Here is a 17,901-nt window from a genome sequence, read left to right as displayed (position 1 = left end):
AAAATTTGTCATGCATGACCTTTTTTCTTGGTCCCCAATTTTCAATTGGACGAGGTTTCCGACGTTTAATATTTCCTTAAAAATACATCCATATAGATTAACGGCAGGGCTACTGCCATATAACGCCAAGCTAGTACCTATCCCAGCGAGCAATCGCTACTCCTGCACCAACCGAAACCTTTCCACCCTCAAACGTAATCAAATCATTAATCAACAGCCTTCGTGTGCCTTCCAAGCGAACTAAAAACTTATCGCCTTCATAATATCGCTCCCTAGCGCAGCGGAACGGAAGAGGGGAGCAAACTTTGCCAAACGAAATAAATAAAACAGTGCCAACCAAACGGACCGGCCACCCATCCGGGAGGCGAAGACAATCTTGATCATCGACACGCAAAACAACTCTTGCCACCCGAAAACCACAAGACCAATGTTCTCAACCGGGCAAACAGCACAAAAAGGAGCGTAGACCGAACCTTTTTCGTCGGGGTTTTTTTCTTGTCGTTCATCCAATGACTTCTACTTTCTAAACTACCAAATATGCTCAAAACACGCGTCCACAAATTTCGAAATAGTGTAGCATTCCGCCCGCGCGCTCATGGTTCTGCCACGTGTGTGTGTGTGTGTGTGTGTGTTTCGGCACGCTTTGTGTCCTTTTAGGTCAATGAAGGGGCTGCCATTTAACCGAGCTAGCGCTAGAATCCTTTCCTGTGGAAGGTTTTCAACTGCGAAGTAAGGAAGGAAGTAGATAGATAGGCGTACCACGGCGCTTGGGGTGCGCTCCAACAAGGACATCCGAATCCTCTTACCCATCGTGTCAGCAATAAGCTAAACAGTGAAAAGATTACGAGTTGGTAAGCTGCTTTCTTCCAATTTCTGTTATTTTTTTGGCTGATGTAGAATTAATTTGCATATTCCTGTAGCAAACTATCGCACAGCGCGTGCTTACTCGGTGCTTCCGCACGCCCGCGACCTTTGACCTGCTATTGGGCTAGCGTTGGCGAAAGTGAAATATGTTTCTATTTCTACTTAAGAAAATTAGATTCTCCTGCTCCCGCTGCTGTCAAGGATTCCTCCAAACCGTTCAATATTTATGAAAACGTCTTTATTTTCTAGTGCGCCATTTTTTGGAAGGTCTTTGCTACACTAACGTCTAGAAACGATGAAAAGCTAGTTTTGTGCATCATCCTTAAAACTCGTTCGTTCAATTCGAACAGCGCCCGGTTTAGCACAGCACATACAATCGGTGATAGCACATACAATCTCACATATGAGAAATGGGACATTTCTAAGAATCTGGAACTACAAAGTCTGCCAAAAGGTAGGTAATAAAGGCATTTTTCGATACTAATAAGATTAAAAAGAGAAATGCTCGCGCTCGAAAGTCTTCGTAGTTGGATCTTTTACAACTCAAACAACAAAACGCCTAAAGTTATGCAATTTGCACAACAAAATATACAGTTTATGGGACATTTTTTAATCTTTTAAACCTGCCACTCTTCCAAACACATCCTTCGAGCTCAAGACATTCGTCTCAGCCAGCAAACAAATAAATCAACACAGCAAACAATCTCGCCCGATGCACCGTAAACGAGAGCGATTACGTTTAAACGCTCCGCTTTAGGGCAGTTAGCATGCGCTGTGCGAGATTCGTTATGCTCCATCACCATGCACGGCGAGCCGGCGGCAAGCCGTGAATAATGATTACGGTGAAATAGTGTAAGCAGGTAAAACTTTTAAACTCACCTGAGCAAAGTGTGGGGCCGCTGCTCTCCTGCCTTCCCATTCGGCAGCGTGCGATGCAATGCAGAAGAGATGATGCGATCAAAGCCGGCCGGGCGGTGTTCTTGCAACATCTTGCAGCAGCGGAAGTTAAACGAGGACGATGTGTACGATGCATGCCGGCGGATGGACGGACGGATGGAGCCGCGCGCGCGTTGACGGATGTGGATGGATGAAAATAAACGACGGTGCTGCTGCGTAACTCAGGCAAGCGTGCCGGGGAGAGGCAAGATCAACCCCTTTCTGCACACCACGCCACATGGTTTCGCGAGCGTACGACGTAAGGACTGTTCGAAGGGACCGGACTGCGTCGACGAGGAGTACTGTGCCTTGGCGATGACACACTACGAACGTGTTTTACATGGGCTTAATGTGTTGGTACAGCGCTGCTGCCTCAGTGTGATTCATTTTACACATTACCGTGATCTTACAATGCTAAATTACTTCGCTTTTTTACATTTTTATTTCTCTCCCACTACACGCGACTTCCTGCCCTCGACAACTGGCCAACCAATTACCTACCAAACAGAAACGGAAAACACGGATCCACGATTTCCCTGCCGTGGAAGTGTGAAACTGAGTTGAGTAGAAGTATTTTAATTGGCTTCAAATTCTGTCCCATCTGATGTGCTGGTGGTGCCCACACTGCGCCACAGGCCCGTTCTTCCACACATTCCAATCTACAACCTGCTGCAGTGTGTCCTTTCCCGCCGCAGTGCAATGGAACTGCAAAATGTTCCAACGTGGAATGCTGCATTTAAAAAATGGACAAAAAATCGGAGCTGAGCTATTTGAAAAATTAAATCCAACCTGCCCTGTCCCTCCATGGATCGCCCGAACGCCTAGACGCGTGAAAAGAAGATGAACTCCGGCCAAGTGTATGCAGAGGGATGCACTTTTTATTCTAGTGCATTTTTTTGTCCTCCTCTTCTTCTCTCGTCCCGATTTTCCAATCCAATGTTGCGTTTCATGTTCCGTTGATTTATAATCCCTGTCGCCGCCCAGATAGACCCCCCCTTCCCCTCGGCACTAGTCGATGCCAAGCTTCGTTTACTCTGTTTGGATCGCTGCCAAGATTGCCCCGCTCTACTGGTTTGACGCAACAACAACAACAAAAAACCCGAAAAAATCGAGCACACCAACAGGAAGAAAGAAATTTAAGCTGGAACACGCTGTGCGCGAAATTGAATCATAGTGCAGAAGCGTGAAAACAGCATTGAAATGCATTATAAGCAAACGCGCACAAAGAATGCTGGCCGGGGCTGCGGGGGGGGGGGGGGGGTGCGAAACAAAAGCACACGCCAAACCATTCCGGCCAGACTTTAATAGCAATCGAACGGAGAAGAAAAACGAGGAAAAAGGTATACTATAATCCGGATCAGAACCACCGCATGGAGACGCCACACACTAAATGGGGACCGCGTTTGCGATCGAACAAATGGAATTACTCACCGCGAAACGAAAGCCGAAACTTAACCTCCCCTCGGGCAGCGGCGGTGATCCCCCCCCACCGAACTACCCAGGTAAGTTTAACGCAATTAAAACATTTCACCTTACTAACTCGATAATGATGACCAATTCCTCTCGTTAGCGTTCTCTCATTCTCTCCTGTACGCTGCGCCACATGCCGTCCCGTCGCGCAACCAACGGCGACGCGATATCTTCCAGAGGTCGCGAGATGAGCGCGCGGTTGCAATTAAGAAATTAGGGCAGGCTGGTACGTTGGTAGGTCCTCCCCCATTCGCCGGTGGCATGCCGTAACAACGCAAGCAATTAGAGCGAAGTTTTATTTCCACACTATCTATCCACGTCGCTTGGTCGACGCCTCGAGGGAACCCGAGGGAAAGGCTGATGAAAGTCCAACCGGTTCCCAGCTTAGCCAGCCGGGATTCTGGCCAAGAGAATAGCCATCGAACAATTGGAACTCTAATTGTCTTTTAGCGGAAAACGCCCTTCGCCCAGACGGGTGAAAAATCGACACCTGGGAAGGCAAATGTTTGCTTTTCTTAAAGGTAGAAATGGAATGACAAAAAACAAAAACCAGCAGTCCGAGCAGTTTGTCGCCAGCTTCAAACTTTTTCTCCATCGCGAGAGCTTTGTGGTGAGGCTTTAGACGACATTTTGCGCATAAAAAAGTATGCAACATAAATTTTGGATGGCCCCGACAGCAGGACCAGAACAATAGTAAAATAGACCAAACTACTTGAGAGCGAAACAATCATCGATCGTTCCCCTCATTGCTGATGGCGGAAGTGGGCTTTTCCGTTTGTATCGATTCTAACAAGAGTTGAGGCGCTCGAAGTCTTGTCCCAGTCGACAGATTGTTAACAGCGCCACAAAAGCATAGTATCGCCAGGCAGATTGCATAACTTTAGGCGGTTCGAAATGTCCATTTGTTTTTGAATTGCGCCTAAATGTATGCAGCCTGTTTCATTGCCTTATTATAGATCTGTTTAAGGATTGCTTCTTTCCACCTAATAAGACTGTCATCTGGGATTCGATCGTCTTACTTCCCCTCCACAGCCCTTCCGCCTTTTATCTTCTAGGTTACTATTGCTACCGTACCCACTGCACAGAGAGAGAGAGAGAGCGAGAGAGTCCGTCCACCCAGCTACCCCGGGGCACTTGGCGATATGGCTCCATCATGTAAGGCAGCACGACGAAAAATGGACAAAACGATCAATAAACCGGCCGAACTGCTTCCCCGTGGCGTGCTCGACGACAACGACGGCTGGGGATGGGTCATGGGATTGGATGATAAAATATAGCAACAACAACAAAAAATACATACACACACGCGTGCCATAACCGTCATGGGTAAAGGAGGACGGTGGAGGCGCAGCGAGCCGAGACTGGAGAGGCCAAACCAAACCGCTCCCTGGGACGGAATTAGAATGCCACTGATTGGAGCCGGATTATTGATGTTAACTGGGGGTCGTCGTCGTCGTCGTCGTTGGCGTCTTTGCCGGTTGCCTGTGCTGTCGTCGACGGCAACGTTTTAGCACGAGCGCTCGCAAAAGATGACAAACGGAAACGCTTGCCGAAAGTTCTCTCGCACGTGTGTGTGTGTGTGTGTGTGTGTGTATGTTTGCTCTATCCAAATCCTTCTCCTCCTGCTGCCCAGCTTCCATCCAAAATCTCTCTCACATACACACGCGGCAAAAAAATAGAAACCTTCATTGGGGGAGCCTTCCAGAAGGAGAGAAGCGACAGAAAAAACGGCTAGATCCGATCCAATCCAATTCATAGAGCCGACCTTTCCCCTTCCAGCCACTACTCCAACCTAGTATCCAATCTTTATCCAACCACCCACCCCTGGCTGCTGTTTCTCTCTCTCTCTCTCTCTTACTTATCCACCGCAAGGACGTGTGTGAGGACGAATCGAACGAAAAAATCAATTCGCTTTTCACACTTGTGATGTGATTTACGTGTGCGTGCAGAATTTTTGGCCATCCCTGGCAACTTCCCTTTCCCCTTTCATCCCTCACACTGCCTGGTAGCTACTACTAACGATCCCCCCAAACCCCCTCGAAGCGCTTCCCACTCTTCTGCAATGTATCTTGTTTTCAAACCGTCCCCAATTCCACTTCCCTCATATTCAAATTATTGATTGATTATTTAAATTCGTAACAAATCATTTGGGGCTGTGTGGGGTGGCACTCTGTCGCCGTCGCCGCCGCCGCCGCTTGTGTTACATGTGCCAGACGGGATGTAAAAGGGTGGGAAAAGTGGGTAAAAAACCACCCTCCCAAATCCATGTTAAACTGCCGAACTGAAATGAGTTGTAATGTTTTTTTTTCTCTCTCTCTCTCTCTCTCTCTCTCTCTCTCTCTCTCTCTCTCTCTCTCTCTCTCTCTCTCTCTCTCTCTCTCTCTCTCTCTTTCTCTTCTCGTTCGCAGAAGATAAACAATTGAGAGAAATTGATTGCCCCCCGGCTTGGTGATTGGGGGTGGGGGGAGAAAATTGGATGAAAAATTATCATCTATTGTGATCGATTCCTGGGGTGACTGTTTTGCGTATCCAGTATAAGGGGGGTTGGTTTTCCCCTTTTGTTATTATCTGTAGCGATGTAAAGCTACTTTAATATTACGCTGCAATCTCATCGTAGCAATTATTTAACATTAATTTGTGCCCTTTTATGGGTAAGCGATGAATAAGCAATGAAAACACCAAACAAGCCTTTAAGCCGCCCGCCGCGTTCATATGCGCGTTGTTTGTAATTATGTTCCATTTTAAATCAATACACCACACCACTTTTGCCACTTTGCTACCCTAAAGCAGGCACCACCCTTTTGCTGTTTGGGCAACACAGTTTTATCCTCGGTCGGCAAACTCATCAAAGCGTTCCGGGGGTGTGGGGTAAAGGTAGAGAAAGGCAAGCTAACCGAGTGTGGATCCCGAAATCCCATATGCGGCACCGAAGTTGGTACGAAAAAAGGTAACCTCCCCAAGACCCGGAAAACTCGCAGTTCGCGGTTACCGTCGAAGCATCCGATACTTTCCCCTTCGCAGGTATCCCCGAGAAGAGATCCAGTGTAAGCTGGGGAAAGCTGGGCAAGTGGTTGGGCCCGAGGATATACGCGTCCACTTACGTACCTAATTACCCGATCCGAAAGCCCATTAAACCGGTTAGACCGGTACTAATGAAACGTCAACAGACGACGACGGCATTTCTCCAGACGCGAGCGGGCCCCAACGCAACGTTACTAGTCGACATTGTACAATCGACCGAGGGTAGGTAACGTCATACGACCCAAAATCCTCACACACACACACAAGGAATGGAAAATCCCATCCCGCAGTTTTCTATCAATATGAGCCCCCATCGCCAGCCAACCAACCAGCCAGCCAAGCCAGCCAGGTTGTTGGGATATCTGATTGCAGCGCACAGTCGGGGCACAGTCAGTCAATAACGCGCCTGGCTCCTTCCTGGCTCTTCGCTTCTGTTGCCAAGGCACAACAGTACAACATCCACAAGCAAATGGGAAACTTCCACATAAGTGACAAACGATGTTCCGGTTTCTGTTTCGTGATGTATTATCCGTTTCTGTGTTCTTCGGGATTGGCTTGTTGTCGTTTGCTACTCTCGCTTCTGTCTCGCGTTTCATCCTATGTGTTGTCAAAAAACTGTCTGTCACTCTTTTAGTGTCTCTTTCATGTTGTTAATGTTTTCTTCTTTGCAGATTGATTGCTTTGTTTTCTTCTTGATTTTCGTTGTATATTGTATTTTTTCTTGAAAATTTTTATGTTTCATTTACTTTTCATGTTTGATTATTATTTTGTTCACTTTTCATTTTTGTTATCTCTTCTAACTTTCTTCTATTTTCATTATTTATATGTTGTTTTTCGTATTGATATTATTGATTTAAGGTTATTTATATAATCGTTCATTGAAGCGATTATTATTTGTTCATTATCCTTTTTTTTTATCTTTCTTGTTATCTGTCTTCTTCTTCTTCATATTAACCATCCAAAAACTCAAAAAAAACCCCCGGTGGTCGAAATTCACTCCTACGATAGAGTACCGCTACCGCTTCTGATCCATTCGAATGTATTTTTACACTCTATGCTGTTTTCGTCTATTAAAACGTGAAATTTCATTTGTTTTTCATTCCTCCGCATGCCGTGTATATTGTCGTGCTTTTTGTGCATTCTTGTTTTTACTTTTGTGTTTTTTTTTTTTTTGTAAAATAATTTGATACTCCTCTACACACCACTGGCAATCTTCGGTTTGGTTCGTTCGCTCGCTTCAGTTTGTATTTTCCCGCCTATTTCACTTGGCACATGCGGCCCTTCCCTCTTTTCCACCGATTCACTCGGCCGGCGGCACGGAAAAATTATACCATTCTTGAGGCCTTCCCGCTCTCTCTCTCTCTCCTTCTTTGTGTCGCAAAAAGATCCTCCCCGACCCCAACATGGCAATAATATGCCAGCACCACTACCACCGGCAGCAGCAGCAACAACAACAAAACACGAAGAGGGCTTCACACAGGCCTGGCGGACATTTGCCAGTGTGCCGCCACCGCCGCCCGACGATATGCCCTCGCGGAATTAAATGGTCGAAAAGAAAATTCGCTTCCCCTAGTAGGCCCACCCCTTCCTCCCTCTGTATCCCTCTCCCGCCAGCCCCACATTGACGATTATTTCGTTTGCTACCGTGTCCGTGTCTCTTTTTGCACACGGAAAAAAAACATCGGCCATGATGTTTCGCGTTTCCTTCTCGCGCGTATGAAAAACTCATTTTTGTCACCCTCGCGTTCGGCTCTGTCGGTCTAAGTTTAATGTGCACTCTTCTTCTACTTTTTCTTCGTTTTTTTCTGTGGGTGTGTGTTGTATCCACCAACTTCCCCTCTATCGCACTGTGTAAACTCCCCTCACCCTCTCTCAATCCCCCCACATCAACCACCGTCAGAAAAAGAAGGTTGGAGGTTGTGTTTTTCATTCGCTGCTCCTGCACTGCTCTGTTTGGCATGTCATTTCCTTGGGGCAAATTCAAAGGAAGAAGTAGAAGAAGAAACAGCACGGCATAGAAGCACCAACAGTGAGTGGGTGGGGGTTGGCGGCACCGACAAAAATCGACTCTGTTGATGGTGTGGCGCGATGATGATGATGAGGTTTCTTTTTTTGTTGCCGTTGGGTGGGTTTTGGGAGGGGAGGTTAGGGGGTGGTACTACTGGTACTACTATTTCGCTGTGTGTCCGGAGGTTTATGTTGGTTAAAAAGCAAATATACTACACCACCCCGGCCATCGTACACTGCCTCCCATCCACCACCACCACCACACAAGCACACGTATGTATGGGTTCGAGAGGGTGAAGGGTAGGCAGCTAGAAAAACACGATTTTTGCCTGATAATTATAGAATTGAGCGAAAATTTCTCTGTGACATTTTGGCATTTCGATAGCGCGCGGTCGCGCGGCAAACGGTCGGCACTTTGGCCAACCGGGCTGCAACCCGTGTGTGTGTGTGTGTGACCCGTGGCACGGCCGTTGGGAAGGTGGTTGGTTGGACCAACACGGATTTTCAAATGAAACCAAAAGCAAGGGCGAGACACGCAGGTGGATCGGTTTCACATTTTCGGCACCGTTAAGCAGCCCGTGTGGCAATGTGAGGTTAAAAATTAACTCATTCCCAGGTGGTGCCAGCAAAAATAAAAGGGAGGAGGGAGAGGGTACACCCCTGAGTGCATTTTCGAGCGAGTCAGTGCCAATAGTGGATATTATTTTTGGTTGTAAAATCAAACTTAGCGACCGAACAGAACCATTCCAATGTTTACCTTCCTCTTACTTTGTTTCATGTGCCGTTTTTTTCTTTTCTTTTTTTTTTTGGAGCAATTCTACCGTAAACATTTGCCGCTTGGTGTATTTTTCTTTGAGCTACCCACAACGTCCAACCAACTCGAACGCATGTGTTATCGTAATGAACGGAACCACCCGTAATTTCTGCTTCAATTATTTCCCACAACCTTCCCGGGCGGGACTTTTTCCTTCTGCAGGGGTCCCGTGCACCGGAAAAACAGGCCCAAAACAAACCCTGTGAAAATCAACAAAACTTACGCCTGCAACTGCATGCACCTTTTACGCGCGCACAAACACAACCACTCGCACACACACACTGACACGGACACTAATACACAAAAACACGCCGTTCTCGGGACGCGTTCAGTCACACACAGCAGGCTACGGTTTGTGTTGTTTTGTAGGAATTGCGCTATTCCTTTTTGTAGTATTTTTGCTTACTTTTTTCTGCGCTTACACACACAAACACTCTCGCGATGATGTAAAAACCGTGGGTTAGGGTATATTCTTGAGGGACAGTAGCGGGGTGTTGTTGTTGTTGGGAGGGATCGGGGGGGGGGTGGCTTTTCACGCGCCCGCACTTACTACGACACTACGACGCACCGCGGCACGCACACTTTATGCGGCTTACGAAACGCGAATCACACACACGCACACGGCACAACGCGCTCCAGAACGCGACCCCGTACACACTACTAAAACACACACGCAGAGACACACACCAGAGCACAACTACACGCACTCTCTGGAAGGACTTCGAGCGGGGTGGGAAAACGGGAAGGTGTTGTTACCGTCGGGGGTTTTCAGTACACACTCTCACTCTCTCTCTCTATCTGTAGAAGCGGCAGGTACAAAAGGAAGAAGAAGAAGAAGAAAAAGATAAACAACATTGCTTTTTAAACAACAACAGCAGCAATAAAAATGCACTGAGTAAAAAAAAGAGATAAAACAACACAACGCCTCGGCCAAAAGCCTCTGTTTCTGGTTCCGGTGGGAAAACCCCCAGTGACCCCCCTCTTTGTGGGTTGGTATTTTCACTGGAGCATCTCTTGTTCGATCACTCAACACACACACACAGAGACCAACACGAGATCACTTTTTATGGACGATCCCCTCCCAAAAAACAGGTTCGGCTAACAGATCTAAGCACACTCTGCGTACCCGGCAGGACGGCTCCCGCGTTCAAATTCAACTGCACTCTGAATGCGTTTGTTTTCATCGTTAAATTAGCACTCCTACTTTCTTCCTAAGGTCACTTTGTGATCCACACACACACATGAACACACACACAGCGGTTCTTCCACCTCGACACACTCTCGTTTATCTCGTTTTAGGCGGGCGGCACAACTTTATCTCGATTTCACGTTCTTTTCTTCTTTTTTTGTACTGTGTGTGTATGTCGCCCAAGTAAGTTTACCGCCCCCGGGGATCAAACGCACCAAGGCACTGTGTATGTACGTGTCTGTGTATGATTGTGTGAGAGTTTAAGAGGCGGGTGAAAGAGGGGTGAAATTGGGATGCTGCCAAGGGAGTTGGTGGTATCGGCTGGCTGGCTGCCCGAAGGTGATGAAGGGGGAGGGGGGGGGGGGGGGCACACACACACATACATATGCGGTACAAACTAGAAACAGAGTATTCCCAGCTTCCGATAAACCTGCTCCCGGTGAACCTTCACACACGTTCACACACACAAGCACACAAACACAGAGTATCTGACAGTAGGATCGGTCGGTCGGTCTGGCCACGAGAACATAAAGGGGACAGGTGGAGCGAGAGCGGTTTGGGTGAAAAACCACCCCAGATTTTGACACAACGAGCGGGGACGGGGGGGGGGGGGGGGGGAAGAAGGGGGAACTGTTGGCGCATTAAAAACACGAACACCCTGCGGACCGGGGGAGGGGAGTTGAGTTGACAGGTCTCGGGGCTGCTGCTGCCGTTCGATCTTAGTAGGCTCGGTGCGGTCTTACTGGGCCTGGGGATTCTTCTCGTCTGCGCTACTAATTGTAGCTAAATTTCACACACACTGCGAGTAAGATTGTGTGTGTGTGTGTGCGGTGTGGAGTAGCCTGCCCTTTGCCTGCCCTACAATGAAGCAGGTTGCCTAGTACACACACGGCACACCGACGACGTCTTCACGTCTGTACTCTATGGAGACACCAACGGTGCAGCTCTTCTTTGCACCTCCCTGCTGCTCCTCTTACTCCGTCACACACACACACACACGGATATGGACATTTTGACACTGTATTTTTCTACGCAATACAACGATTCCGGGGGACCTCCCCCATTCCCGTCTCCACACACACCTGAAAGGTCCTTTTTTTGAGCTTGCACCTGTCCCCTGCCCCGTCGAAAATGGAGCGCCCCCGGGCAATGGTGCGGGCCTCCCACCTCCCCCCTTGGCCAGACAGTTTTCTTCGCTTTTGCGACACACTCAGAGACACACACGGTGGAAGGAGGACTGTGCGGTGCCCTTCACGGCGGAACGGCACAGGAGGGGGGATGGAGGCAAGTGGTTCCAGCCAATCTTGCAGCGCTTTTTCCCTTTTTTGGGGCTACCTTCACTGCACTGGTTTTGGTTGCTCGCGGGCGACAGTAGGCATGGAGCAGCACGGGGGGGACAGGCGGCTTTGGAACGACAAGTTTGGAACGAACTGGGCGCTCAAGAAACACACACGAGCGCACAAACACACACACACGCACACGCACGGTCCGGGTTAGTTGTTCGGGTTTCTTCTGGGGGTCTCTGTGTGTGTTTTTTTTAGTTTTTGGTTTTGCGGAACTACAGGACGCACCTACACACGAGGCCACAAGAGCACGGCACATACACACACAGGAGGGCGAGTGGCGGGGAAGCAATCCTGTACCTTTTTTAGTCGCGCGTGTACACACCGAGACGCAAACGAACGGAGCTGGCTGGCTGGCTGGCTGGCTGGCTGGTTGCTGCTGCTGGTGCTGCTACTGCTGCTGCTGCTGAAATTTTATTTTTCTCCCTGTTTTTCTCGCTTTTCTGTTGCTCTTGCGTGCTCGCTCTGGCAGCCGGTGCGGCGCGATAGCGCGCTGCAGCTGTCTCGGTTACGCGCACACGCACGAGCGCACGCAACGGAGCTGACGGCCGTTCTCTCGGTGCCCGAGCGCTCGCATGTACGGCACGGTTCGCCCACGAGCGGAATGGCAAATTACACCTTTCCGGCGATGCGATAGCGGATGAAGCTTTTGCGATGCAATTTTCTTGGGTAATGGTGTTTATCTAAACTGACGGGACTGTTTTCGTTGCACCACGGGCCAAAGGACGCAGAGGACTGTTGGGCTGTGTTTTGAGTACGTTCCACCGTTCGGGTTGCTTTTTGGCAGTTTAGCTCGCAGCACTTTCCCTAGGAGAGACGGCACAGTGGGAGTGTCCGTTGGGCACGAGCGATGTCATCTAAATGTCATTTTATCAGGAGCTCTGGAATGAAAATGAAATGGGAAATAACCATGTTAGCCGAAAAATACACTGAAGACATTTGTGACCATTGCAAATTACTGCATTACTGTTAAATTCAAATATTCGTAAACACAACTGCGCAACATTTGCTGGATTGTGCTCTGGAAAAATTTCAATCAGAATCTCAAAATTTGTACTGAAAATACTGTTAAAATTTTCAGAAAATTTAACTCAATTAAAAGCATTAAAAAAATAAAAAGTTTCATAAATTACACAAATCACATTTAACCTTTGTGGTCTACCAACAGCCCAGCAAGAACTGTCACTGGCGCGTCAAGCAGAACATTTTTGCTACTTGGGAATTGTCAAAAGTGTGTTTATGCTACAACAAAAAGTGTACCAGGGTTCGCGTTCTTTTTCCCAACAATTGGAGCGAAAACTTTCCCACAACATTTAAACCTTCTATATCGAGAGTAAACCACCCTAAAGTTGTTTCACAATGAAACTGGTCAGGTGAGTAAAGGCTTGGAGCAACTTTTACCCTGTCCCCTTGGTGTAAACCAACCCGAAAGGAGTCCCGCGCCCCAGGACGCTTGTTCTAACCTCAAACGAATGCTAATGTTGCCGGTGATGTTGACCGGATCGGTTGGCTCTCCCTCCTCTCCGGCAGGTTCCTGATGAAACTGAGCCACGAAACGGTGACGATCGAGCTGAAGAATGGCACACAGGTGCACGGCACGATCACGGGCGTGGATGTCGCAATGAACACACACCTGAAGGCGGTCAAAATGACGATAAAGAACCGGGATCCGGTCACACTGGACTCGCTCAGCATCCGCGGCAACAACATTCGCTACTACATCCTGCCGGACAGCTTGCCGCTGGAGACGCTGCTCATTGACGATGCGCCTAAGACGCGTGCGAAGAAGCGGGAAGCGAACCGGGGCGGACCGCGCGGACGCGGCAGAGGTACGCGGGGTGGTCGCGGTGGACCGCGAGGCGGCCGGGGTGGTGGACGCGGACGCGGTCGGCGCTAGTCGGGTGCTGTGATCGACGCTGGACGGATCGCATTTACTGAAACCAACCATCCTCAACTCCTTAGCCATAAGAGACAAGTTCATTTACTATAAAAGTTTGAGTCAGAGTTTGCAAGCGGATAGATACTACACGAAACGAATGCGAAATAAAATTGTCAAAAAGGGTAAGCACCTGAACACGCTCACACGCACGCATTGAGGGTTTGTGGTTACACGCCAGCCCACCGAGGGTTGGGGACGCATATTGTGGTGTATTTTGCGTTTCAGGAAGTTCCGGTCAGACGCCATTCACCAGTACGTACAGACCGTAGACGAGGAAGCAGATGAAGAACAGACAAGCAGCCACGGCAAACGATTTGGAGTTTTCCTTGTGCATTTTCTTCAGCTGCTCCTCATTCGTTTCCAGCAGTTTGGAGATTTCCTTCAGCTCCAGTGCCATTTCACGCCTTCGTTCTTCGGGAAGGCTGGGATCGTTCAAATTTCGCTCCATCCGCTTAACGCGCTCCCGTAAAGAGGCGATCGTGTCGCTTGTTGTTTGGATCTGAAAGTAAAGAAAGCAACTTAAACCCTGGTTTTCTATACTTGTTCCACTTCCTTCCCAAAGTCCACCTCTTTCTGCAGTGGACAAGGCTTCATTTTGGAGCAGGGAGACGGGGATTATCACAGCTTTTCTGCTAATACTGCCAAGTGTGACACGGTTTGTGTTTGGGGACGAAGAAGCTTTCGTTTGTTTGTGTCGAGAAGAAGAGTCCACGAAGGCAGAAACAGTGACATGAAAGCTGTGTAACACATAACGAAAAATTACATATTAAGTGAAACAAAAAACATTTTTTCAGGATTGTGTTCCAAAGACAACAAACAACGAAAATATCATTTTATCTGTAAGGTAAATTATATTTTTTTAATATTTTCTTTATGTCGCACTTTTGCGTGTCACATTTTGCCCTCACCACACTGTACTCCATTTTGACAGCCGCCGTTGTCCAACGTCAAGCACGCGGGTGAGCAAAGCAAAATAAAGAAACGTGCGTGCAGCTCGTCGCTTCGCAACTTCGTAAACAATCCAACATTAAACGTAGTTCTTTTTATGTTAATTTGCAAAACATAACTCCACAACATGTCGCTGCACATTACCAGCGCAACCGAGGGCCAGTTGCAGGTGCATTTCACCACCAAACAGAAACAGTACGTATTGCGCCTTTGACACGGGACTAGGTGGGGGTGCCGCATGCTGTTAACGCGTTTCCCTCCTCCACTTCACAGGTATGCCGTACCGGACGTTCCCTACTCGATCCGTGCGAACGTTGGCTGCTCGGAGCTAAATACGCTGCTCGGCACAGTGCTGAAAGATGCGGGCAACAAGCAAGGCGCTAAAGTAGCGTTCGATTTCCTGCTCAATGGAGAGTTTGTACGATCGACCCTGTCGCAGCATTTGAAGGAGCGGGACATTTCGTTCGAAGATACGATCGAGCTCGAGTACGTGGAGCGGTACCCGGCACCGCAGCCGCAGGATTGTCTGCTGCACGACGACTGGGTGTCGGCGGTGCAGGCCAAGGACGGCTGGATACTGACCGGCACGTACGACAACACGGTCAATCTGTGGAATACGAAGGGCAAGCATAAACTCACCATTCCCGGGCATGTCGCCGCAGTGAAGGGAGTTGCCTGGATATCGCTGAACGAGCAGACGGGCGTGTTTGCCAGCGCCAGCCACGACCAAACGATCATGATCTGGGAGTGGAACATGACGACCAACACGGCGGAGTGTGTGCACGTGTGCAAGGGGCACGAGCGTGGCGTGGGTTGCATTGCGGTCAACCCGGCCAAAACGCAGATGGCTTCGGGCAGCATGGACACGATGCTGAAGATTTGGTCCACCGAGCTGCAGGCGGACAAGGGGGAACCGTCCGCGACGAAGAAGGCCAAGCTAGAGCAGGATAACGTGCGCACGCCGGTGGTGACACTTGCCGGGCATCGTGAGTTTGTATCGGGCGTGCAATGGATCGACAACACGACGATTGCCACGTGCTCGTGGGATCACACGATCAAGCTGTGGGATCTGTCGATGGGCGGCATTAAGACGGAGTTTACCGGTAACAAGTCGTTCTTCGATCTGAGCTATTCACCGTTGAATGGAATGATTATCACTGCTTCGCCGGACAAAAATCTTCGCCTGTACGATCCTCGATCAAAGCGTAAGTTTTTTTTAAAAAAGATTTAGTTGATAAGAAACCTTCGCATACTAAATCCCTTCTTCCTTTAGATGGCAACTTTGTGAAAAACACCTACCTGGGACACTCGCAATGGGTACAGACGTGCCGTTGGTCCACCACAAACGAGTATCTGTTCGTGTCCGGTGCGTACGACAATCGCGTCAAGCTGTGGGACTACCGTTCACCGAAGGCACCGATCTTTGAGCTGATCGGCCACGAGGACAAGGTGCTGGCATGCGACTGGTCCAACCCGAAGTACATCCTTTCCGGCGGCTCCGACAATGCGGTGCGCGTGTTCAAATCTAGAATAGCGGTTGATAACACCAAGGACGATTGAATGGCCGCGCTACATTTTTGAATCGTATGGTTATTCGTATGTATAGATGCTTACATTTCTGGTAAAGCTGTAGCTTTCATTTATACATAAGCGCAACATAAATAAATGTACGAACGGCAAAAGTGTTCCCTTCGTTCCGTTTCCGAAACGCTCCAGAAAGGATTTTGAAGACGGCTCCCAAAGTGAATGCACGTCATAATGCATGAACCTTGGGAGACTCCTCCATTTTCGAACGACGCGTAACGCATCGTAACGCTTGATAGGTGGAAACGTTACCCGTTGTCAAGTGTGCGGTTGACGTTTCATTGTGGTTGATGATTTGCAACATTCATTCGGTACTGTGTAACAAGAAGTAAGCACAACTCCTTCACCGCGTAAGCATTTGTGCTAAATTTTGTGTGTTTTGCAGGTAAAAATGCGTGAAACAAGTACCATGGATGTGGACCCTCCGCGGGGGGAAGGATTCCGTTCGTATTTCGTGCAGAAGATCGAGGAACTGCAGCTCATCGTGGCGGAGAAGAACCAGAACCTGCGTCGTCTGCAGGCCCAGCGCAATGAGCTGAACGCCAAGGTTAGGATGCTGCGGGAGGAGCTCCAGCTGCTGCAGGAGCAGGGCAGCTACGTCGGCGAGGTGGTGAAACCGATGGACAAGAAGAAGGTCCTGGTGAAGGTACACCCGGAGGGCAAGTTCGTGGTCGACATTGACAAAAACATTGACATCAACGACGTGACGCCAAACTGCCGTGTGGCGCTGCGCAACGAATCGTACACCCTGCACAAGATCCTGCCGAACAAGGTCGATCCGCTGGTGTCGCTCATGATGGTGGAGAAGGTCCCGGACTCGACGTACGAGATGGTGGGCGGTCTGGATAAGCAGATTAAGGAAATTAAGGAGGTGATTGAGCTGCCGGTAAAACATCCGGAACTGTTCGATGCGCTCGGTATCGCCCAGCCGAAGGGAGTGCTGCTGTACGGACCGCCCGGAACGGGCAAAACACTGCTGGCCCGTGCCGTCGCCCACCACACCGAGTGTACGTTCATTCGAGTGTCCGGCTCGGAGCTGGTGCAGAAGTTCATCGGCGAGGGTTCGCGTATGGTGCGCGAGCTGTTCGTGATGGCGCGCGAGCACGCACCCTCCATCATCTTCATGGACGAAATCGATTCCATCGGTTCGTCGCGTATCGAGTCGGGCAGCGGTGGCGACTCGGAGGTACAGCGTACGATGCTGGAGCTGCTGAACCAGCTGGACGGGTTCGAGGCGACCAAGAACATCAAAGTCATCATGGCGACGAACCGTATTGACATCCTCGATCCGGCCCTGCTGCGTCCCGGCCGCATTGATCGTAAGATTGAATTCCCGCCACCAAACGAGGAGGCGCGTCTGGACATTCTGAAGATTCACTCGCGCAAAATGAACCTTACGCGTGGTATTAATTTGCGCAAAATTGCGGAACTGATGCCCGGTGCGTCCGGTGCGGAGGTGAAGGGCGTCTGCACGGAGGCGGGCATGTACGCGCTGCGCGAGCGCCGGGTGCACGTTACCCAGGAGGACTTCGAGATGGCCGTCGCGAAGGTGATGCAGAAGGACTCGGAGAAGAACATGTCCATCAAGAAGCTGTGGAAGTAAGCGGCTGCTGCCGCGGTACGGCAGATGCGTTTTCGGGGGGCGTTTAGAGCTAAGATTTTGTCGGCAATGTCCTGTTTTGGAATGTCATAAACCATAATAAACAATTTCCGTTCGAGACATCAACAAAATCGTTTATTAGATGTTTTATATTCGACTAATAATGAAGGAAATTAATGTAGAAAG

At 49.2% G+C, this 17,901-nt stretch overlaps 6 protein-coding genes across 20 annotated transcripts in view; 3 read left to right on the top strand and 3 right to left on the bottom strand.

Annotated features, from left to right (window-relative positions):
• Positions 1–2,412, bottom strand: part of LOC1269900 (neuronal calcium sensor 2) — a 79,892-nt gene extending 77,480 nt beyond the window's left edge. Inside the window, exon 1 of the mRNA XM_061663706.1 lies at positions 1,744–2,412. The gene's annotated coding sequence lies outside the window, so the exon portion shown is untranslated. The remainder of the gene's footprint in view (positions 1–1,743) is intronic.
• The window catches only part of LOC1269899 (neurocalcin homolog), a 116,347-nt gene extending 103,918 nt beyond the window's left edge, over positions 1–12,429 (bottom strand). For 6 of the 14 annotated variants that reach the window (XM_061663708.1, XM_061663714.1, XM_061663715.1 and 3 more), the window contains exons 1-2: positions 11,945–12,429; positions 9,336–9,910 (exon numbers count right to left, since the gene is read on the bottom strand). The gene's annotated coding sequence lies outside the window, so the exon portion shown is untranslated. Of the gene's footprint in view, positions 1–9,335; positions 9,911–10,238; positions 10,267–11,383 lie in introns of those variants that run through there. The other 8 variants (XM_061663711.1, XM_061663718.1, XM_061663710.1 and 5 more) reach the window with 7 other exon arrangements.
• Positions 12,430–12,848: 419 nt separating this feature from the next.
• Positions 12,849–13,723, top strand: LOC1269901 (probable small nuclear ribonucleoprotein Sm D1). The gene is made up of 2 exons (XM_308555.5): positions 12,849–13,017; positions 13,175–13,723. Exons 1-2 carry the CDS (start codon positions 13,004–13,006, stop codon positions 13,539–13,541), a joined length of 381 nt encoding a protein of 126 aa, XP_308555.4. The 5' UTR covers positions 12,849–13,003; the 3' UTR covers positions 13,542–13,723.
• Positions 13,724–13,743: 20 nt separating this feature from the next.
• LOC3290328 (uncharacterized) lies at positions 13,744–14,312 on the bottom strand. Its single transcript, XM_564977.2, has 2 exons — positions 14,151–14,312; positions 13,744–14,082 (listed from the first exon to the last, which is right to left on the bottom strand). Exons 1-2 carry the CDS (start codon positions 14,175–14,177, stop codon positions 13,819–13,821), a joined length of 291 nt encoding a protein of 96 aa, XP_564977.1. The 5' UTR covers positions 14,178–14,312; the 3' UTR covers positions 13,744–13,818.
• A 202-nt stretch (positions 14,313–14,514) lies between these two features.
• Positions 14,515–16,213, top strand: LOC1269902 (ribosome biogenesis protein WDR12 homolog). The gene is made up of 3 exons (XM_308556.5): positions 14,515–14,726; positions 14,805–15,736; positions 15,805–16,213. The coding sequence occupies exons 1-3, from the start codon at positions 14,659–14,661 to the stop codon at positions 16,089–16,091; spliced, it is 1,287 nt and encodes a 428-aa protein (XP_308556.3). The 5' UTR covers positions 14,515–14,658; the 3' UTR covers positions 16,092–16,213.
• Positions 16,214–16,350: 137 nt separating this feature from the next.
• On the top strand, positions 16,351–17,846 carry LOC1269903 (26S proteasome regulatory subunit 8). 2 transcript variants are annotated; one of them, XM_308557.4, is made up of 2 exons: positions 16,351–16,443; positions 16,501–17,846. In XM_308557.4, exon 2 carries the CDS (start codon positions 16,507–16,509, stop codon positions 17,716–17,718), a length of 1,212 nt encoding a protein of 403 aa, XP_308557.2. In that variant the 5' UTR covers positions 16,351–16,443; positions 16,501–16,506; the 3' UTR covers positions 17,719–17,846. The 2 variants fall into 2 exon arrangements, with proteins under 2 accessions (XP_308557.2, XP_061499158.1); XM_061643174.1 differs by having other exon boundaries at positions 16,371–16,426.
• The last annotated feature ends 55 nt before the right edge of the window (positions 17,847–17,901 follow it).

This window comes from Anopheles gambiae, chromosome 2, assembly GCF_943734735.2.
Source record: "Anopheles gambiae chromosome 2, idAnoGambNW_F1_1, whole genome shotgun sequence".
Classification (NCBI taxonomy): Eukaryota; Metazoa; Arthropoda; class Insecta; order Diptera; family Culicidae; genus Anopheles; species Anopheles gambiae.
The sequence above is the reverse complement of the archived record's forward strand: the minus strand, read 5'-3'. Positions and strand labels throughout refer to the sequence as shown.